We start from the raw sequence: 23,524 nt of genomic DNA, 5'->3' as shown, positions 1-23,524 counted from the left end.
TGTGGACGATTTGCTGGTGGCTGATGTAGATCAGCAGAGTATCGTGAGGACACTGCTCAATTATTGAATCATCTGGCAAATGTAGGATATGTGGTCTCTCAGTCCAAACTATTGATGGCTCAACATAAATAACGTTTCTCGGAGTAATAATTTAGGCTACGGAGAGAAGTTTAGAAAAGAGCAAACTGGAACCAATTAGCGAATTTCCTATTCCAAAAGAGGCGAAGCAAATGTTACAGTGGCTCGGTATGGTGAACTACTGCCGACCCTGGATCCCTAATAATTGTGCTGAAGGGCCTGTTTCTTTTATGATTCTTTGACTCTTTCAATCTTTACAACAGTCCACCTTGGGAGTGTGGAGCCTCTGTCACTGATGTCACTGGATGCCCAGCTCAATAGATCTTCTTCTTATCGAGTCCACACACAAGATTAGAAGTTGTTCGGCCAGAGCTGAACACCCGTCTCGCCAACTCCAGACAATGGTGTCTATCTTGTCGCTTCTTGTACGTGGTGGTGGAAAGATTGGTGGAAATAGGGCCGAGACACGAGCGCTCTTTCCTTGAACCCAGCTCAAAAAGTGAGTTTGGTATTCCGAAAAGCGCAAGGAATCATGGGATTTGTCAACGATCACAAGCGATAAAAACTCTCGGCAGCTGTGTTGCGGCATGGACATAGACCTGTGCCTCATCCGCAGCCAGGATCGATCCCAGTTCTCCAGCGAAGCAATCGCTGCCGAACCGCCAATGGACCATCCCTGTCCACTACCGATTGCCTCCCTCCCCCGTCCTTCCGTCCGGGGGCGGCCAGAGACGTCGGAAGTCAGACAGGAGCTGCGTCCCCAGGCTTACAGCCAGCGCGGAGAAGTTGTGCTAAATCCAGCACAATTCTGCGCGTTAACCTACCAGCCCAGCCTGGACTTGCGGCAACGATGGCCCAGGCGTATAGGCAGCGTGGAGAAGCAATGCTAAATCTAGCTTAACTCTGCCTGTCTCACCGGGTTAACCTACAGCCCTGCCTGGACTGATGGGACATTAGCCCGGAGCCATGGAGTTAGCCCTGCCTTTCCGCGCTGGCTGTAAGCCTGGGCCGTCATTCCCGTAAATCCAGGAAGGACTGTTAGGTTAACAGGCAGAGTTGAGCTGGATTTAGCGCTGCTTATACGAGCTGGCTATAAGCCTGGGCCGTCGTCCCCGTCAGTCCAGGCAGGGCTGGTAGGTAAACCCGGCGAGACAGGCAGAGTTGAGCTGGATTTAGCGCTGCTTCTCCGCGCTGGCTGTGAGCCTGGGGGCGCCGCTCCTGGATGGGGGAGGGGTCACTCGGGAGGGGACGGGGATGTTCCAGTGGAGGTTCGGCAGAGATAGCGGCGCCGGAGGCCCGGGATCGATCCTGGCTGCGGATGCCGAGAATGTTTTCCTCTTGTGACCTATGACCTGGGCATGTGCAGTCAGAATACCGAAATCTCTTATAGTTGAAGGGAATCAAGGCTGGATGTGAGAAGTGAGAAGGATCTGAAGAGGATTCGCTGAAAGAGTGGGCAGGAACACCTTCATCAGCCGAGGCACTGTACAAGGATTGGGACGCCATGTTATAGTTGTACTAATGGTCCGTTAGGCTGCACTTGAAGTATTGTGTGCAGTGATGGTCATCACACCACAGAGAACATGTGATTAAACTGGAGAGGGTGAAGAAAAGATTCACTGGGATGTTGCCTGCATCGGATGGTTTGAGTTATCAGGAGAGATTGGACAGGCTGTATTCTATATCCTCTGGAGTAAAGGAGGCTGACATGACATGATAGAAGCATGTAAAATTATGAGGCATAAACAAACTAGATGGCCAGGATCTGCCTCCTATGGTAGGTCTAAACGTGCATCAGTTTAAAGTGAGAGAGAGGAGGATTAAATGAAACATTTTTCACATAAAGGTTAATTGGCATCTGGAATGAGCTGCCAGGGCGGAGCCAGAACTGTAACAACATTTCAGATGCATTTACAAAATGATACGATATAAATTTATTCATCCCAGGAAGGAAAATGATCTGCCACTAGTCATTGAATTATAAAATACTTGAAACATGAAATTAAAATTACGAGTGGAAATGATTGGGGATGTGCAGGTTGTCTACACAGTGGTGCAGTGGTAGACCTACTGCCTTACAGCGCCAGAGACCTGGGTTCGATCCTAACTACGTGTATTTATCTGTACGCTGTTTGTTCATTCTCCCCATTTCCTCCCACGCTCAAAAGATGTCCAACGTTGTAGGTTAATTGGTTTGATAAGAAGGTACAAAAAAATCCTTTGTGTGTTGGATAGTGTTCATGTGTTGGGATCTCTGTTCCGTGTGGAGTCGCTGGCCCGAAGGGCCTGTTTCCGCGCTGTACCTCTAAACTAAACTAAATTGATGTACATGTTTGTCATGTCCATCAATGATCTGGATGATGGTGTGGTAAATTGGATTAGTAAGTATGCAGATGATACTAAGATAGGTGGTGTTGTGGTTAATGAAGTAGATTTTCAAAGTCTACAGAGAGATTTAGGCCATTTGGAAGAGTGGGCTGAAAGATGGCAGATGGAGTTTAATGCTGATAAGTGTGAGGTGCTACATCTTGGCCAGACAAATCAACATTGGACGTACATGGTAAATGGTAGCGAATTGAGGAATGCAGTTGAACAGAGGGATCTATGAATAACTGTGCATAGTTCCCTGAAGGTGGAATCTCATGTAGATAGGGTGGTAAAGAAAGCTTTTGGTGTGCTGGCTTTTATAAATCAGAGCATTGAGCATAGAAGTTGGGATGTAATGTTAAAATTGTACAAGGCATTGGTGAGGCCAATTCTGGAGTTTGATGTACAATTTTGGTCGCCTAATTATATGAAGGATGTCAACAAAATAGAGAGAGTACAGAGGAGATTTACTAGAATGTTGCCTGGGTTTCAGCAACTAAGTTACAGAGAAAGGTTGAACAAGTAAGGTCTTTATTCTTTGGAGCGCAGAAGGTTAAGAGGGGACTTGATAGAGGTCTTTAAAATGATGAGAGGGATAGACAGAGTTGACGTGGATAAGCTTTTCCCATTGAGAGCAGGGAAGATTCAAACAAGAGGACATGACTTGAGAATTAAGGGACAGATGTTTAGGGGTGACATGAGGGGGAACTTCTTTACTCAGAGAGTGGTAGCTGTGTGGAATGAGCTTCCAGTGGAAGTGGTGGAGGCAGGTTTGATTTTATCATTCAAAAATAAATTGGATAGGTATATAGACGGGAAAGGAATGGAGGGTTATGGTCTGAGTGCAGGTAGATGGGACTAGGGGAGAATAAGTGTTCAGCACGGACTTGAAGGGCCGAGATGGCCTGTGTCCGTGCTATAATCGTTATATGGTTATATAAACATGAAACAGCAGATGACTGATGCGGAAGGGTAAGTTTAGGCAGATATTCCTCGAAACAAAGATTGGCGACGACTTGCAGTAAGAGATCCTCCTTGAAACCAACTCCGTTTCCCTCTCACCTACAGAACAATTCATACAGCAACGCTAAATTTGACTCGAGGCTTCTCTGCTGTTGGAGAAGTCCAGAACAAGGGGCCACACTCGCATCCGGTAGGCGGCGCGACTCTCGTCTGCAGCGGCCTCTGCAGTCCGTCTGCGTTTTTATTATTTTATGTCTATGTTTTTATGTAGTTTTTGTTATTTTTTGTTGGGGTATGTGTGTGGGGGGGTTGGGGTGGTGTGGGGGGGTTGGGGGTAACTTTTAAATCTCTCCCTGCACGGGAGACCCGACCTTTTCTTTGTCGGGTCTCCGTTGTCGTTGGGGCTCCAACGAGGAGCGGCCTCCAACAGGAAGACCGGGGGCTCTAGTGCCGACTACTCACCTCACCGTCGCGGAGCTGGCCGAGTCCAGAGCGGGTGGAGCTGTGGTGGACGCTGCTGCGACCCGACCCCCGGAGATTCGGTGGCTGCAACTGCGGGTTTGGCGGGCGGCACCGGGAGCCCGCGGTCCCTGGAGGGAGACCGCTTTTCAGGGCTTCCGCAGCGGCGACTTCTCCCGCCCGAGTTGCGGGGTTGAAGAGCTCCTGGAGCGGGGCCTACATCACCGCCCCGCGCGGCTTGGAATGGCGGCGGGTCTCTGCGAGCGCGCGCCGGGGGCTCTAACATCAAGACCCGGTGTGCGACCTTGCATCACCCGGCGTGGCTTTAATGGCCACGGGACAATCGCCATCGCCCGCCGGGGGCTTTGACTTTGACTCTGACATCGGGGGGGGGGGAGAGTGCAGTGGAGAGAGAAGTTTTTTTGGCCTTCCATCACAGCAATGTGATGGATGTTTATGTAAACTGTGTTGTGTCTTGGGTCTATTTGTTTGTAATGTATGGCTGCAGAAACGGCATTTCGTTTGGACCTCAAGGGGTCCAAATGACAATAAATTGAATTGTATTGTATTGTATTGTATTGTATTACATAGTTTAAGAATAAGGGGTCAGCCATTTAGGACTGAGATGAGGACAAACTTTCTTCACCCAGAGAGTTGTGAATCTGTTGAATTCTCTGCCACAGAAGGCAGTGGAGGCCAATTCGCTGGATATTAGGGTTAGCTAAATCAAGGGCTACAAGCCACCCCCCCCCCCCCCCCCCCCCCGCTGCGGATATGCCAAAACGACCCCTCTCTACCAGATGAACTGAACGAGTTTTACGCACCTTTTGAGGTCAAAAATACCACCCAGATACAAGCACTCCTGCCATCACCCAGCGACCAGTCACTCAGGCTGTCCACAGCCGGAGTTAAAAGGGCCTTTGCCAGCGTCAATCCACGCAAAGCTGCAGGGCCGGATAACATCCCTGGATGCGTTTTAAGGGATTGTGGTGAGCAACTAAAAGATGTCCTTACAGACATTTTTAACATCTCACTCAGCCAGGCAGTAGTGCCCAACTGTCTCAAAAGTGCCACCATCGTTCCTGTCCCGAAGAAACCCAACCCAGCCTGTCTCAATGACTTTCGTCCAGTGGTTCTCACACCCACACTAATGAAGTGTTTTGAGTGGCTGGTCATGCAGCACATTAAAAATTGTCTCCCTGCTGACCTAGACCCACTGCAGTTCGCTTATAGAGCCAACCGGTCCACAGAGGACGCAGTCTCTACAACACTCGCACTATCACATCTCGACCGGAAGAATTCCTATGCCAGGATCCTCTTTATAGACTTCAGCTCCGCTTTTAACACAATCATCCCACAGCAGCTGGTGGAGAAGCTGAAGCTGTTAAAGGTGGACACTGGCACTTGCAACTGGGTCCTTAACGTTTTGACACAACGGCAGCAGACAGTCAGGGTGGGCAGTCGGACATCAAGAACCATCGCTGTGAGCACTGGCTCACCCCAAGGCTGTGTCCTAAGCCCCCTGCTGTTCAGTCTGCTTACTCATGACTGTACTGCCAGACTCAGCAATAATTATATCAACAAGTTCGCTGATGACACAACAGTGGTGGGTCTCATCAGCGACAACAATGAGTCGGCGTACAGGATGGAGGTGGAGCTGCTTACAGAGTGGTGTAGATCTCACAATCTCACCCTCAATGTGGAAAAGACCAAGGAAATGGTGATCGACTTCAGGAGGGCTGGAAAACAACATCACACTCCGCTGCATATTGATGGAGCTGCTGTGGAGAGGGTCAGCAGTGTGAAGTTCTTGGGACTCCACCTGGCGGATGACCTGACCTCTACGACCAACACCACAGCAGTGATCAAAAGAGCTCAGCAGCGGCTCCACCCTTTCCGGAGACTAAGGAAAGCAGGTCTCCCTACTGTTCATCTAAGGACCTTCTACAGGGGCACCATCGAGAGTATATTGACCTACGGCATCACTTCCTGGTTTGGGAGCTGTAAGGCTTATGAGCAAAATCAATTCAACAGGATAGTGAAGACAGCCAGCAGGATCATTGGTGCCCCACTCCCTTTCCTGTTGGAGATCTATAAGAAGCGGAGCATCAGCAGAGCCATCTCCATTATCAAGGACCCTTATCATCCATCACACCACATCTTCTCCATTCTGCCATCTGGGAACAGGTACAGGAGCATCAGCTGCAAAACCAGCAGGATGCTACACAGCTTCTTCCCACAGGCAAAGGTTCAAAGGTTGATTTATTGTCACATACACCTAGATGTAGTGAAATTCCTTTTGCCAATGCAGCACATAAAAAAGAATACAAACATAACAATAATAAATAGCTTTAACATAAAAACATCCCCCCACAATGGTTCCCATTATGGGGGAAGGCACAAAGTCCAGTCCCATCCCCAATGTCCACCCATAGTCGGGCCTATTGAGGCCTCCACAGTTGCCTCTACGGAGGCCCGATGTTCCAGGCCGTCCTCGCCGGGTGATGATGTTCCGGCGTCGGGAGAGTCCTCTCAGCGGCATGGGAACCCTGGAACGGCCGCCTCCCTACTCGAGACCGTGGCTTCCGGAGCCGACAAGGCCGTGCCGAATGGAGCTCAACTGGCAATCTCATCGCGAGATCCCAGGCTCCCGATGTAAAGTTCAGCGCCGCCGCCCGCAGCTCCGCGATGTTTTTAACGCCGGTCCCAGCTCACCGGAGTTCCAGCGCGGCGACTCAGGCAAGGCACCGCCCGCCCCGCAATGGCGCTCCAGCGCTGCACCGCCGTCCTCACACCCGCAGCTCCGCCGCCACCGCCGAGGCTCCGGGCGGTCCCCTCGCTCCTCGGATCCGCAGCCGCCGCCGCCGATGCCGAGGCTCCGGGCGGTCCCCTCGCTCCTCGGACCCGCAGCTCCGCAGCCGCCGCCGCCGCCGATGCTCCGGGCGGTCCCCTCAGGAAATACCGCTCCAGGCCCGCTGGTAGGCCGCGAGGACAGGTCAAAAGTGCAGCCCGGAGAAAAGCTGCATCTCCGACCAGATAGGGACCCTGAAAATTAGTTTCCCCCTTCCCCCCCCTCCCCACACATAAAAAAGCTAGAACTCCTTAAAAACAAAACACTAAACTAACTAAAAATAAGAAAAAAGAAATGAAAAACAGACAGCTGCAGGCTAGGCAGCCATACAGGTCGGCGCCAAATAAAACTGGTTAACGGACTGTGTCCCCTCCCCATATATCGTTCACCAACACATTCAACCTCGCCCATACTTTGACAGCTAGGCACCTGTCAAAGCAAAGCCACTGTCAGTCGGAATGTCTGTTTTTATTTTATTGTAATTTTTAGGCCTACTTTTTGTTTTTAGATATGGTAATTTTAATTTTTTAAAGCTCTATGTATTTATCCTGTTTTTATTAACTACACTGAATGGAAATTAATCGGGAAACTTTTTTTTCGTTTCATCTGTGTATGCAAGTACTCAGTTAAAATGATATTAAATAAATACTGAATACTGAATACTGAAAGGCTATGGGGAAGGAAAGAGTTACTAATTTTGGATGAACAGCCATGATCATATTGAATGGCCGTGCTGGCTCGAAGGGCCAAATGGCCTATTCCTGCACCTACTTTCTATGTTTCTTTGCTTGAGTATATGGCAATAACACCCCACCACTTGATTTTGAAGCATTCATGCATGGTGGAGGTATAATGTAGTCATAGAGTGATATAGTGAAAACAGGCCCTTTGGCGCAACTTGCCCACACCCACCAACATGTCCCAGCTACACTACCTGCTTTTGGTCCATATCCCTCCAAACCTGCCCTATCCATGTATCAGTCTAACTGTTTCTTAAATGTTGGGATAGTCCCTGCCTCAATTACCTCCTCTGGCAACTTGTTCCATACCCCCACAATACTTTGTGTGGAAAAAGTTACCCCGTAAAAAGTTACCTCTTAAAAATGCTTAAAAACACAACATTGAAATCATACTTCTACAATTCACAAAAACAAGAGTTTAATACATCAAATTTCAAAAAGCACCCCCCTCCCACATGCAACTGGGAACTGATGACGTGTTAGTTACCCTTCCTTCTCATCCCAGTGATGCCGGGAGCTCGCGGGTCCCTGGTGGGAGACCGCTTTTCGGGGCTTCCGCAACGGCGACTTCTCCCGCCCGAGTTGCGGGGTTGAAGATTACCTGGAGCGGGGCCTACATCACCGCCCCGCGCGGCTTGGAATGGCCGCGGGACTTTGTCAGCGCCCGCCGGGGCTCCAACATCAAGAGCCCGCCGGGGCTCCAACACCACGCCTTGCATCACCCGGCGTGGCTTTAATGGCTGCGGGACATTTAACATCGCCCGCCGGGGGCTTTGACTCTGTCTTTGACTCTGACATGGGGGGGAGAGGGGAGTGCAGGGGAGAGATATGTTTAAGTGTTGCCTTCCATCACAGTGAGTCCTTTTTTTTGTATGGCTGCAGAAACTAAATTTCGTTTGAACCTCGTGAGGTTCAAATGACAATAAAAGGTATTGTATTGTATTGTATTCATAATTTTTCCTATGTCTGACTCACTCTCTGTGTCCCCAGGGACTACTTTACCCTCGATGTATCATCCTCATCACTAGGGGGAAGGCGGTATTTTTTGAAGGCATATCTTGTCTCTCTAGGTGGTCGTTTTATTCTCCTAGGTTTAGGTTCGTAAAATGGTTCTGGTGATCGCACTCTGTCTTTAAACACGGGAGCTATTTTCTTTGTCTTGCTCCTTGTACTGAGCACTACTGGAATATCTGTTAGTGCTGGAGCTGTTGGGGTCAAAGAACTCAGTGCTGGTGCTGCTGTCTGGTGAGCAGGTGATACTATAGGATCAGTAGGGAATGTGAGTGGTGTTGCAGGCACAGGAGTTGGTCTGTGAGGCACATGAGGTGTTGGATGTGGAGGTGGCATATAGGGAGTGCAAGGGGAATTTGGTGGAGGCTGCAAACTTCTCTTATTTCAAATACTCTCCCAATCTTCCAAATATTCTTCATCTCCTAAACCAAAGCTAACCAACTTACAATGGAAACAATAGCTCAAGCTATTCACACTTCACTCCCAAAATTTTACAAATTTAACACATGACTGAACAAGTTCGCTCACAAAACAATGGCCAAAAGTTCTTCAACGCAGCAGTATGTCTCTCGCACAATCAATCTACCTCCTTTCAACCTGGTACCGAAGAATTTTTCACGCAAATCTCACACACAGAAATCACACAAACTTTTAAATCGGTAAACACTCTCAGCTCAAGGTGGGGACCACCTTCTCAACGGAACAATCAAACACACTTCAGCAGCAAATCTCCTACACTTACACACTTCAATCCAAACAGTTTAAGAATAAGGAGTAAGCCATTAAGAACGGAGACGAGGAAACATTTTTTCTCACAGAGAGTGGTGAGTCTGTGGAATTCTCTGCCTCAGAGGGCGGTGGAGGCAGGTTCTCTGGATGCTTTCAAGGGAGAGCTACATAGGGCTCTTAAAGATAGCGGAGTCAGGGGATATGGGGAGAAGGCAGGAATGGGGTACTGATTGGGGATGATCAGCCATGATCACATTGAATGGCGGTGCTGGCTCGAATGGCTGAATGGCCTACTCCTGCACCTATTGTCTATTGTCAAACAAAAGCAGATAAGGTTGCAACACGCAAGCAAAATCGCATTTAAACAAGAAATAATACTACTAATACCTATCATAATGCTAATACTAATACTCAGCAAAATCAATAACCCCACTCTCACCATCGACGGCACCACTGTCTCCCCATCTCCCCAGGCCCGCAACCTTGGCGTGATCTTTGATTCCACCCTCTCCCTTGAGCCTCACATCCGCCATGTCATTAAAACCTCCTTCTTTCATCTCCGCAACATCGCCAAACTCAGACCCTCTCTCACACCTCCCGCTGCTGAAAGACTCATCCATGCCTTCATCTCCTCCCGACTGGACTATTGCAACTCACTTCTCCTTGGCATCAGCTCCACCTAAATCAACCGACTCCAACTGGTCCAGAACGCAGCCGCCCGACTCATCACCCACACCAAATCCTGGCATCACATCACTCCAGTCCTCAAACAACTTCACTGGCTACCCATCTCCCACCGGATCACCTACAAAATCCTGGTCCTCACCTACAAAGCCCTCCACCATCTGGCCCCCCCATATCTCACTGACCTCCTCTCCCCCTACCAACCCTCACGGTCCCTCAGATCCACATCAGCCGGTCTCCTCTCGATCCACAAGTCCAACCTCCGCAGTTTTGGGGACAGAGCCTTCTCCAGGGCAGCTCCCAGGCTCTGGAACTCCCTCCCCCAACTGATCCGCAATTCCGTGTCCCTCACCATCTTCCAGTCCCGCCTCAAGACCCATCTCTTCACCTCTGCCTATCCTTAGCCCCACGTCCCCGTCCCTTTTCATCTGTGCATTAATTGCCTCGTATTGTGTTTTGAATTGAATTCTGTCTTTACTTTGTGTACTAGTCATGTCTCTACTATTTATTTCATTCCCCTTACATGTTTTTCCTCTACCTGCTAAATTTTTGTAAGGTGTCCTTGAGACTCTTGAAAGGCGCCCATAAATAAAATGTATTATTATTATTATTATCATGCAAAACACACTGCAATATAAAATACAAACATTCAATTAATAAGCATTCGATACAATACAGTTCTAAAGTATATCACAATATTCTAAATTACGCTCTCGCCCGGACTGCGGCCGCGCCTGTCACGTAACGCGAGACGACCTCACCCAGCCAATTGCGATCTGACGTCACGAAGATCTTGCAGCATCGCTGACGTCGTTCCCTCGGCAACCGATGGCGAGGCCCACAGAAGAGGGGCCTGGGGCCGGGGGTGGACGAGAGTTCCCCCAGGCCGGAGGTGTTTGAACGACCGGGGGCCCGTGTCCTCGGTGCCCAAGCGCGGGTCCAGCTTGTCCCGGGGCCGCACTGAAGGGAGCAAGGGTGAGAAGGGGCGGATGGAGCCTGGACATTAGCGCGCAGGAGAAGAGAAGAGCTGCGAGGGGACTGGAGCCAAATTGCACAATAGACAACAGACAATAGGTGCAGGAGTAGGCCATTCGGCCCTTCGAGCCAGAACGATATTCACTGTGATCATGGCTGATCATCCATAATCAGTACCCCTGTCCTGCCTTCTCCCCATATCCCTTGACTCCGTTATCTTTAAGAGCTCTATCTAACTCTCTCTTGAAAGCCTCCAGAGAATTGGCTTCCGCTGCCTTCTGAGGCAGAGAATTCCACAGATTCACAACTCTGTGTAAAAAAGTTTTTCCTCATCTCCATTCTGAATGGCATGCCCCTTATTCTTAAACTGTGGCCCCTGGTTCTGGACTATCCCAACATCTGGAACATGTTTCCCTCCTCTAGCGTGTCCAATCCCTTAATAATCATTTATGTTTAATTAAGATGCCCTCTCATCCTTCTAAATTCCAGAGTGTACAAGCCCAGCCGCTCCATTATATCAATATATGACGGTCCCGCTATCCGGGAATTAACCTTGTGAACCTACACTGCACTGCTTCAATGACAAGAATGTCCTTCCTCAAATTTGGAGACCAAAACTGCACACAGTACTCCAGGTGTGGTCTCACTAGGGCCCTGTACAACTGCAGAATTGTTAAAGTTATTTTTGATTATAATAGATAACAACACAAAAGTTAGTAATACAATAACGACTTTACTTCGCCAGTCGGGTGTGGGAGTCAACTCTCACAGTATGTAAAATACACACTACAGAGTTTCTCTCTACACACACAGAGGTAATGTTCAATCAGATATATTTACACCCTAATAATCAGCAATTCAGCAATTCTTTATCTTACATAGCATTGTACAGCCTCTTGCCTTGTCCATACACGGATAAAATCAGAAGATTGACAGGTTCTTCCAATAGAGGAAAGGTTAACCCATATATGGTTATGCTGAAGGTGCTATTTTTTGCAGATTCAAGCACTCTTGTTTTTTTCACCTTGTTGATTAATTGTATGTACATTGCAATCTATAGAGCAGAGGGAAAGAACTTGTCTGAACATCTAGCTTGTGCAATAGAAGGGCAAAACATTCATGTTATTGTGCTGTAATGTCGCTAGTGTAGTAGGAGAAAGGTTAGGCATTCATTTTCTAACTTCTAAATCTACAGCAGAATCCATTTTGTAACTTCTAAATCTTTAAATTATTTGAGAAGGACTACTTTGCTCCTATACTCAACTCCTCTTGGATGAAGGCCAACATGCCGCTCGCTTTCTTCACTGCCTGCAGCACCTGCATGCTAACTTTCAGTGACTGATGATCAAGGACCCCCAGATGTCCCCTTGTACTTCCCCTTTTCCCAACTTGACACCATTCAGATAATAATCTGCCTTCCTGTTTCTGCTACCAAAGTGGATAACCTCACATTTATCCACATTAAATTGCATCTGCCGTGCATCTGCCCACTCACCCAAACTGTCCAACTCACCCTGGCTCCTCATAGCATCCTCCTCACAATTCACACTGCCACCCAGCTTTGTGTCATCTGCAAATTTGCTAATGTTGGTTTTAATCCCTTCACCTAAATCATTAATGTATATTGTAAATAGCTGATGTCCCAGCACCGAGCCTTGCAGTACCCCACTAGTCACTGCCTGCCATTCTGAAAGGGACCCGTTAATCCCTACTCTTTGCTTATGTCTGCAAACCAATTTTCTATTAATCTCAATACCCTACCCCCAATACCATGTACTCTAATTTTGCCCACTAATCTCAGGTTATGTGGGACCTTATCATGCTTTCTGTGAGTCCAGGTACACCACATCCACTAGCTCTTCCATGTCCATTTTCCTAGTAACATCCTCAAAAAATTCCAGAAGATTAGTCAAGCATGATTTCCCCCTTCGTAAATCCATGCTGACTCGGACCGATCCTGCTACTGCTATCCAAATGTGCCACTATTTCATCTTTTATAATTGACGCCAGCATCATCCCCACCACCGATGTCAGGCTAACTGGTCTATAATTGGAAAATGATCACCAATGCTTCCACAATTTCTAGAGCTACTTCCTTAAGTACTCTGGGATGCAGACCATCAGGCCCAGGGGATTTATCAGCCTTCAGTCGCATCAGTCTACCCAACACCATTTCCTAAATTTCCTTCAGTTCCTCCCTCACCCTAGATCCACTGGCCACAAGTACGTCAGGGAGATTGTTTGTGTCTTCCTTAGTGAAGACAGATCCAAAGTACCTGTTCAACCCGTCTGCCATTTCCATGTTCCCCATAAAAAAAATCACCTTTTTCAGTCTTCAAGGGTCCAACTTTGGTCTTGACTAATTTTTACCTCTTCACATCCCTAAAGATCCTGACACATCCGATATTCCCTTCTCCCTCTCAAATTGTAGATTAAAACGTATCATATTATGGTCACTACCTCCTGATGGCTCCTTTACCTTGAGTTATCATTGAGGTAAAACATGGGTCCGGCCGCAGCTGTCCCAGGATGGAAGTGTGGGCCCTGGTCCTGATCTTCGGCCCGAGGATGCAGGACCATGAGGTTTATTCCACGTCCTGGGACCAAGGGTCGTGGGATGGGAAGGGGAAGTATTGACTTGACTGAACTGAAACGGTCGATGCAGAGAAACTGCTCCCTGCAGCAGGTAAGTCTAAGAATGGTCGACAGGCGCTCCCACTGAGAAATAAAAGTAGAACATTTTGGAAACATTAGGCAGGTCGGTCAGCACCTACGGGGAGAAAAGCAGAGTTTTGGTTCCAGGTCTCAGCTCTGTTTCTATCACCGCAGTCACTGCCTGGGCTGCTGAGAACTCCCAGCATGTGTTATGTTTATCTTGGACTTCCAGCATCTACAGATTTTATTTTTTTCCCATCTAAAAAATGGAAGCTGAGGTTAAAGACTGAAATGAACTGGGGTTGGTCTGTACTGCTAAAGTTTAGAAGAATGAGATGTGATCTCACGGCTTCTCTTGTGGTTTGTAGACTGACCCGTAGGGATGAACAAGATGACGATTGCATCGAACGTGCCATCCCATGTGGATCTGGGACCTGCCTAGTGGAATCTTGTGGACATGAGCGCTCCTCCACCATAGACATCGGGGCCTTCTCTTCTTGATTGTCGGTGAGTGAACAGTGAGTGTGTGTTTGTACCTTACTCCACCAGTCTCTGCCTCAGGTTTAACAATGCCATCCTCGTGTTCAAATCCCTTCTTTGCCCTCACCCTTTCTGTAACCTCCTCCACTCTTCTGGTCCTCTGAAATCTATGCTCTCCTCCACCTGTGTCAATGTCATGTCCCTTCCCTTTTCAGATTGGAGGACTCTGACCAGTGGTGTGCTGCAGGAATTATTACTTGGTCTTTTCTTGAGTGTAAATAACTTAATTCCCCTGCTCCAATCCCAACCTGAAACATTCCCTCCATAAATGCAGCATATACGTGTTGAGTTCATCCAGCACAGCGCGTAAATGTAGAACTGTTGGTTTGTAAGTTCGTTGACAACCCCAAAATTGGTGAAGTTACGGTCAGTGAAGAAGGTTGTGAAAGTATACAACAGGATACAGATCAGCCTCAGAAATGGAATGAGAAATGGGAGATGGTGTTTGATTGGAGCAAATGAAAGGAGTTGCACTTTGGAAGGTCTAATGTAAAGGGAAAGTATATAGTTAATGTCCGGATTCTCAACAGCATTGACGTGTCTACTACGGCAACTTAAAAGTGGGATCACAAGTAAAGAGTGTGGTAAAGATGGCAGTTAATGAGATAATTACATCATCTTACGATGAGGGACTATGTGCCCTCCGCTCCCACCCTCATAAAGATCAGCTGGAAGTTATGTTTGTCTCACGTATCTTACTATTATGCTTCGGTAATTATTGTCTGTGATTTCACACCGCTGCTTTGAAGATTGATGCGCATGCGCACGGACGGGGTCTTCTTCACGTAGTCCCTCATCGTACCTCCTCATAAAATAAAGATCAAACTTCAAACTGGTAAGCTCGTTTAATCTTACTATTTTACTTCGGAGTCACGTGAGTGACTACGTGAAGATTTCAAAGCTCTGTGATTTTCATGCCGTGAGAAACGAGTCTACACAACCACAACTGCTTTATGACAATGAGGGAAAACCTTCATAATGCATACAGTCATGACATTAATTTAAAACATGCTGATGCTGTTAATGAAGTAATAATCATAGTAACACCTCCCGGGTGGTTCTATAAATAAGGCATGTAAATAGAGTTGCCAAATACCTTTGGTCTGGCATTGGGTTATTATAAATGTTTGGAAAAAACGAACCTATTCATTTTTTACCATGCTCCAGCTGTTAGGATGTGATCCAACGGAACGTAAACAACCCTTGCTGCTGATGTTGCAGCAGCCCTGGTGCAGTGAGATCTGAAATCAGTATCTACTCCTACATAGATGAACCCGTTTTATCCCTGGACATCATCTGACCGGATACGGTTTTTCTCTCTTTTTTTTTTTTATAACAAGCATAGCAAGTTCAGAGCCTTAAAACTCTTGGTAACCTTAACATATAGTTGTATATGTGTGCCCTCATATAGCCAAAGGTCCCTGGGTATGCCTTGAACTATTTTCAGACTTGACACTCCTTCTGCTGTGCTGAAGTAATTATAAACATAAAATATTATATTTTATTTACAGATGTAATCATCCTGTACCTTCGCAATATGTAGCAACAGCACCTGTTGCGCTCCCTGCGCCAGTAGGATAACTACCTTATGAGAGCCGGCCAGACTAAGCATGTAACTGGAGCTCTCTTATGAAACAGTGTTAACAGTTTCAGTATCCCTTACTGTCTTGTTGTTGTCCTGGGAACTTTTTGTTAAAGATATCTTTACAAACTTGATATCCGAGTTGAACCAACAGAGTAAGTCCCATTTGCTACAGTAAATATGATAGAAACATAGAAAATAGGTGCAGGAGTAGGCCATTCGGCCCTTCGAGCCTGCACCGCCATTCAATATGATCATGGCTGATCATCCAACTCAGTATCCTGTCCCTGCCTTCTCTCCATACCCCCTGATCCCTTTAGCCACAAGGGCCACATCTAACTCCCTCTTAAATATAGCCAATGAACTGGCCTCAACTACCTTCTGCGGGAGAGAATTCCAGAGATTCACCACTCTCTGTGTGAAAAAAGTTTTCTTCATCTCGGTCCTAAAAGATTTCCCTCTTATCCTTAAACTGTGACCCCTTGTTCTGGACTTCCCTAACATCGGGAACAAACTTCCCCAACATCGGGAACAATGGGAAACATGATGGGGAACACATTGACACAATTAATGGCCTTATCACTTAAATTATTGTCAAAAGACCAATTAACAATAAACTCCAAGACGTCCATAGTCTGTACCATTTTAAATGGAACATTAGCATTAAACAACACTTCCCATTTCCTGCAAAGAAATGTACTGTTTTTTGGTGCTATATCAGCACTTTGGAGTGAACCCATACTTGGGTAAGTGTGCCAACTCCAGCCGTAGGGCAGTCTAATTCAGATACTGCAGAGCATAAATTGATTTTAACATGCAACGGCTGATTTCCCTAGCCATAGCCTCTTATAAGGTTGTCTTATTATCCCCGCCAATTGGGAATTTAAGCTGCATAGACCAATCAGACAGTAGGAAATCTAAAGCGGGATCTTGATGACTTTACTTGAAGACCCGACTGGTCAGGCAAAATGGAAGAAAATAAACCATTCCTCCTCCTTGTAGCGAGAATGTATTTTTTGCCATTCTTATGCCGCATATTTTTTTATTTTTTTCCCCAACCTGTAAATAAGCATGACAGCAACATATCAGTATACGGTGTTCCATTGAACCCAAATCATCAATACTGTGTGGTCCAATACCCATTCTGTGTTGTCATGATCTGTACTTGATAATACACCTGTGGCAAACAAAATTAGTTAAACCACTACAGGTTATTTTATTTTACTTGATTGCACCCATGTGACCAACATATGCCACCATCATAGTGTATCAACCTGAAATTGAAGACGCAGAATAAGCTTATTGCTCAATCACTCTTCCCATCGAATGCATGTAGGATCTATAAATAGTTATACAAATAGCTCAAGAATTGATAATCATGCAAATCTCCTCCACATCCAAACTGGAGATGACCTTTGCAATATCCTACGTTAGGCCATATTACTGTAATATTTTCTGACCAACTGCTAGAATAATGCTGCATACTGTTTGTACATCATAGTGGCTTTGGTAGCTTCAGCTAGTACAATACAATACAATGCAATATAATACAGTTTTATTCCTCACGTTGCACATAGGTGCAAGTGAAATGAATTTATCAGCAGCAGCAGTAGTAATAGTGTCAGTATATTAACCATGATTTACATGGCACTTTTAGAATTTGCCATTTAACATGATGTCAATTTTCCCACTTGCACAGCTGAATCACAGCTATATATTGCCAATTAGTCTAATGACTAGCGGCTGATACTAACCACAGGGCTATTACAGATTTCTATAATATGTTTCCCAGAGCTGCGTCATAGGGCAATTAATAGCTAAAGCTAAAGCTAAATTTCAATGGCCAACCAGTCTATTTGGTAACAACTGAATTTAACTGTATAGAAGAGACCAACCTCTTAAATAGTTTGAGACTCCAAACGATCCCTGTAAATGGGAACACCTTATAAAATCAGTTGTTAATTAGCCATTTTTCATAATGACCAGGCCACTCCTTACATCTGGCCCAATTTTCGAGACTGTCTCTAGCCCCGACCTGCGTTGCAAACAACTGGCCATTTTACCAGGCCTGTTTTGAAGGCAATCCTGGCCATAATAATGAGCCTGCCTTAAACACAATTCTGGCCCAATTCCAACCTTCTTTACATGGTTAGATGCATCTAAGGAGATGATTATATTTTAATCATTCGTGAATTTTGCAATCAAGTATAAATCTTACCAACTTGTACGTGTTCTTTAGTTGCAGAATATATGGAGCTTCTGGCTGCATTAATGCTGCCTCTAGCTTCAGTGAAGCGCTTACTGCTGATGCAAATGAGGTTTTGCCTCTTGTTGACCATGACTGGTCCAACAGCTTGTGCTTTGTCCTCCTGGTTTTCCCTGTTAAATGGGTTTTACCTGAATAGTAGATTTAGCGGCTGTCTTTAATCACTGCATGTGTTGGATGGCAACCTTTGTGCCAGGCATGGTACTTTAGACACATGCCCTGTCCCTTGGATATGCTCCATAGCTCAACCTCAAACTCTGCATCAGATTTGTACTGACCCGGCATGCTCCCTGCTCTATAAAAGAGACACATTAAGTAGCCCTATTACAAGGTGCTACTGGTACGGGCTTTTCCATAAACCCTTGCTCCTTCCCCTAGAGGGAAACATAAAACAGCTGCTGGTGCTGGCTCTAACATAAGCCTATACCACCATAGAATAAGCATGCATTTAAAGCAGCCCTGTTATAAGGCGCTGCTGGTGCTGGCTCTCCTATAGGCCAACGCTGTCTTTAGCCTAGGCATCAACAATGAAACAGCCCTGTCCAAAGATGCTGCTGGCGCTGGCTCTCCCATAGGCCTGCGCTGCCATAGACTATGCATGCATTTTTAAGCAGCCCTATCTCAAGGTGCTGCTGGCTTGGGCACTCCTATAGGCCTGCGCTGCCATAGACTCTGAATCAAACAGCCCTATCTCAAGGTGCTGCTGGCACTAGCTCTCCCATTGGCCCACGCTGCCATAGACTAAGCCTCAAGCAGCCCTGTTCCAAGGCGCTGCTGGTGCGGGCTCTACCATAGACCCACGCTGCCATATACTAGGCGTCAAACAGCCCTGTTCCAAGGTGCTGCCGGCGCGGGCTCTCCCATAGGCCCACACTGCCATAGACTAGGCATTCAAATAAGCAGCCCTGTTCCAAAGGTGCAGCCACGCTGACACACTTCCTGGTGTGTCTAGATGGAGTATCTTCTCCATTATTATTCTCCTAACCAACCTCAAAAGATTTTTATAACTTACTGGAGGGGAACCCTCCCAGCACTAATGCTGACCTTTGAGGTTTAGTTTTGAACCCATATCCTGGGGACCACTGTAGTCTGGAAACCGTATTGCTACTGGATTTTCCTACCCTAGGAACCCCAGCATCTGTATATTTTACCGGAGGGGAACCCTGCCGGTACTGGGGCTGACCATCTAATGGGTTTTACCTCCCCATATCGGGGAACCCCACATCTATCTCTATTACCGGAGGGAAAACCTGCCGGTATTAGGGTTAGCCGTCTAAACGGTTTTACCCCACTATCTCGGGGAACCCCACCATCTATCTCTATTACCGGAGGGGAACTCTCACGGCAATAGGTCTATCCGTTCTTTAAACGGAGCCTCCAGAGGAATCCACTCCTCTGAGAATAACTCTTTAATTTAAAAAGCACCCATAATTACCCGGGTCTCTGGCACTGCAAATCAGCAATTTCTTAAAACATTAAAAATTGCAGACCCGACTTACCAGCTATACTGGTTCCCTCGTCAGCCTCGCGAAGTACCGGCAGGAAACCTCTATAACAGAGGTTCCTGCACGAAATCTAAGAAAAGGTATGAAATAAAAACCTTACCTTCTTAGTTTAACTTACCGCTGGCAAGCAGGCGACATGCTTGTCAGACCGGTGCATCTGCCATGTGAACGACAATATGACGCCCATGCGCACGGACGGGGTCTTCTTCACGTAGTCACTCACGTGACTCCGAAGTAAAATGTACTTTGTCAGTCGGTGTATTGCGTAAAAGGGTCAGGAAGCCAAGTTGCAGCCTTGGTGTATTGTCCATTACAGGAATGTTGGAGAGAGTGCAGAATAAGTTTAACAGAATGTTGCCTGGATTAGACGGCATTTGCTATAAGGCAAGGTTGCATAAAATTGGATTGTTTTCACTGGAGCCTGAGGTAGAAGTAGATAGAATTAGGAGGGCATATATAGTGTGGATAGTCTGATCCTTTTTCTCTGGCTGAAATTGTCAAAAACGAGATGGCTTAGCTTTTGGGTTTGAGACACAAAGTTTAAAAGAGATGTGTGTGACCGCTGATTTACACAGGGGGGCAGGATGCCTGGAATGTGTTGTCTGGAATGTGCTGGCAGATAGAATAGTGGCATTTAAGAGGCTTTGGATAGACACATGGATATAGAGGGATATGAATCACATGCAGGCAGAGGGGATTAATTAAACTTGGCATCGTGTTTGTTTAGTTTAGTTTGGAGATACAGCGTGGAAACAGGCCCTTCAGCCCACCGAGTCTGCACCGACCAGCAATCCCCGCACATTAACACTATCCTACACACACGAGGGACAATTTATACTTACACCAAGACAAGCCAATAACCTACATACCTGTATGTCTTTGGAGAGTGGGAGGAAACCGAAATCCCGCAGAAAACCCACACGGTCATGCGGAGAACGGACAAACTCCGTATAGACAGCATCCGTAGTCGGATTCATTTGGGCCTGTTCCTGCGATGTTCTATGTTCTTCTGTTTTTAGATGCTGCAGGGATCAGTGTTGGTTGCTGTTGTGTGTCATGTATATTTATATAAATAAGTGGCATAATTATAAAGTTTACAGATTACTCCACAGTTAGTGGTAGAGTGGAGAGTGAAGAGGGGTATCTAAGTTTACACTGAATACTGATCAACTGGGAAAGCGGGCATGGGAATGGCAATGTAACTTAATTTGGACAAGTGTGTAGTGATGCATTTTGAAAGTTAAACCACGTAGGAGTATACAATGACCACACACAATCTTATACGTCTTAACCTGGTCAGTCTCCACTGCTCCAAGGAAATCAAGCCCAGCCTATCCAGTCTCTCCATATAACTGAATGATTGTCCCTCAGGATACATCCTGGTGAATCTCCTCTCCAGTGTAATCTCGTCCTTCCTACAATATGGCACCAGAGAAGTCCACATTGTTCCAGCTGTGTCCTCACCAAAGTTTTAAAAGGTTCTTGTAAGACGTGTGTTCTGACCAATAAAGACAAATATCCCACAGGCCTTTTTCACCACCCATCCTAACTGTGCCGCCACGTTCAGGAGTATTTTGCATGTCCATCAACATCTCTCTGTTCCACAATATCTCCTCAGCCCATGGTACATCTGACTCTTGTTTAACCCTGCAAATAAGTCCAGGTACACTACATCACTGACTCTCCCTTGTCCATTTTCCTAGTTACATCCTCAAAAAATTCCAGAAGATTAGTCAAGCATGATTTCCCCATCGTAAATCCATGCTGACTCGGACGGATCCTGCAACCCTTATCCAATTGTGCCGCTATTTCATCTTTTATATTTGACTCTGGCATCTTCCTCACCACCGATGTCTAGCTAACTGGTCTATAATTCCCTGTTTTCTCTCTCTCGCCCTTCTTAAAATAAGGGATAACATTAGCTCCCCTCCAATCCACAGGAACTTATCCTGAACCTACAGAACATTGGAAAATACGTCTACAATTTCTAGAGCCACTTCCTTAAGTACCCTGGGATGCAGACCATCAAGCCCTGGGATGCAGACCATCAGGATTTATCTGCCTTCAGTCTACCCAACACCATTTCCAGTCTAATGTGAATTTCCTACAGTTCCTCCGTCAACCTAGATCCTCTTACCACTAGTACATCAGGGAGATTGTTTGTGCCCGGGCATCACCAAGCCAGCTATCCGCCGTACGACTCAAGCGGATCTCGGGTCTGATCAACGAGGAGACCCGCGGGGTGTTGAAGGTTTTCCTGGAGAATGTGATCAGGGACGCGGTCACCTACACCGAGCACGCCAAGCGCAAGACGGTCACTGCCATGGATGTGGTGTACGCTCTGAAACGACAGGGCCGCACTCTCTAGGGGTTCGGCGGCTAAATAACTACCCCCTTTATTCCAACACAAAACAAAGGCTCTTCTGAGAGCCGCCCACAGCCTCACAGAGGGAGCAGTGACCACGAGATGTGACTAATTATAATTTATTAAAAGTTAAATGGGGCCAATGAGATTTTCAACTAATTATATTTCATCCTGCAACAGTCAATATGTTCCTGTAAATTAATATTTTGTTACATTGGTGATCGGTTGTACTGTTGCGGAGTGGTGTCTAAACTCATGTCAAAAAAATTCATCCGACATTTTCGGAGGCTATAGGGAGGTTGCACGTAAGGTCACCGGGTCATAGGGCTCGACGCACGGAGCCGCTAAATCCAACTGGAAGACATTCGTCACTTCCGGTATATGTTATTAATGCTAGAAACGCGTACTTTCCTATCTGTTAAAAACTGCCAAAATGTTGAATCTTTGCGTTGAAAAAAATTGTGGGAGTCGGGGTAAGTGTGAGAGACATGTACCCAACTTTAGAATTCCAAACGTGAAGCGAAATGAAGGTATAGAGAAGCGAGAACTGAAGGGACTACAGCAGCTAAACTGCTTGGTGAACATTGAAAATTTTGGGAATTATCACGTTTGCTCACTGCATTTCATCAAGTAAGGCAGTATTTGTGTTTTTTCTTGATTCCTTTGGTATCTAAAAATTCTCAGAAGTGATAAATCTGGCTGTAAATTTTTCTTCAGATGCGTTTTTTTTTGTATGTAAAAACCCACTTGGGAACCATGTGCGATTTAAAAAATTTACAGCCAGATTTATCACTTCTGAAACTTTTTAGATGCCAAAGGAATCAAGAAAAAACACAAATAATGCCTTAGTTGATGAAATGCAGTGAGCAAACGGCCAATGTTCGCCAAGCACTCTGGCTGTTGTTGTCCCTTCAGCTCTCGCTTCTATCTACTGTCATTTCTCCTCACTTTTGGAATTGTGAAGTAGGCTAAATGTCTCACACGCTTATCTCGATTTCCATAATTATTTACAGCGCAAAAATTGAGTTTCAGCGGGTTTTAACGGGCCCGCTACGCTGGAAACAATGGTAAGTGCCTACCTGCAGTTCATCGCGTGTAATCCATTTGGAGTAGTGTAGCAACAGTAAGGGTCATGGGTCGTGACCCGATTGCCGTGAAACCTCCCTATACAAATTGTTCAATACAGTCTATACATTTCTCAAACTTGTCCCCCACCCGTGCCACTCATGTGGCCCCCTGGCGTGGGATACCTTCCATTATTTTGAGATGTGTCTCCACCATATCGTGCTCCCCATGTCCAGCAGCGGAAGGACCCTAGACTGTGGTCCTCCCCCACAGAGCCTTGGCGTTGGCTGCATCGAGCTTCAGTGAGTCCCTCAGCACGTACTCCTTCAGTCTGCAGCGGGCAAATCGGCAACATTCCCTGACGGACATCTCGCTCTGCTGGGTGGTGAACAACAGCGTCTTTCACCGAGTTGATGACCTTCCAGCAGCACTCGATGTCAGTCTCTGAATGTGTCCCTGGGAACAGTCCGTAAATCCCAGAGTCCTCTGTGACGGAGCTGTTCGGGGATAAAGGGCACAAAGAATGAGGAAATCCTCCTGCACTCGCCCTTCTTGTAACTTCTGGAGGAATGCGATGGGACGCTTACCATTGGTGGCGCAGCGCTACTTCTGATTTGTAATATGAACTAGGCCAATCGTACAGCTGCCTCTTTCTCCAATGACCAGACACCAACAGCGTCTCTGGATAC

At 46.5% G+C, this 23,524-nt stretch overlaps 1 protein-coding gene across 1 annotated transcript; it reads left to right on the top strand.

The window, feature by feature from the left end:
• Window positions 1-13,435: 13,435 nt before the first annotated feature.
• Window positions 13,436-21,773, top strand: LOC116968405 (histone H4-like). The gene is made up of 2 exons (XM_033015181.1): window positions 13,436-13,543; window positions 21,549-21,773. Exons 1-2 carry the CDS (start codon window positions 13,436-13,438, stop codon window positions 21,771-21,773), a joined length of 333 nt encoding a protein of 110 aa, XP_032871072.1.
• Window positions 21,774-23,524: the final 1,751 nt, after the last annotated feature.

Source organism: Amblyraja radiata, chromosome 45 (assembly GCF_010909765.2).
Source record: "Amblyraja radiata isolate CabotCenter1 chromosome 45, sAmbRad1.1.pri, whole genome shotgun sequence".
NCBI lineage: Eukaryota > Metazoa > Chordata > Chondrichthyes > Rajiformes > Rajidae > Amblyraja > Amblyraja radiata.
This window is presented reverse-complemented; position numbering and strand designations above follow the sequence as displayed.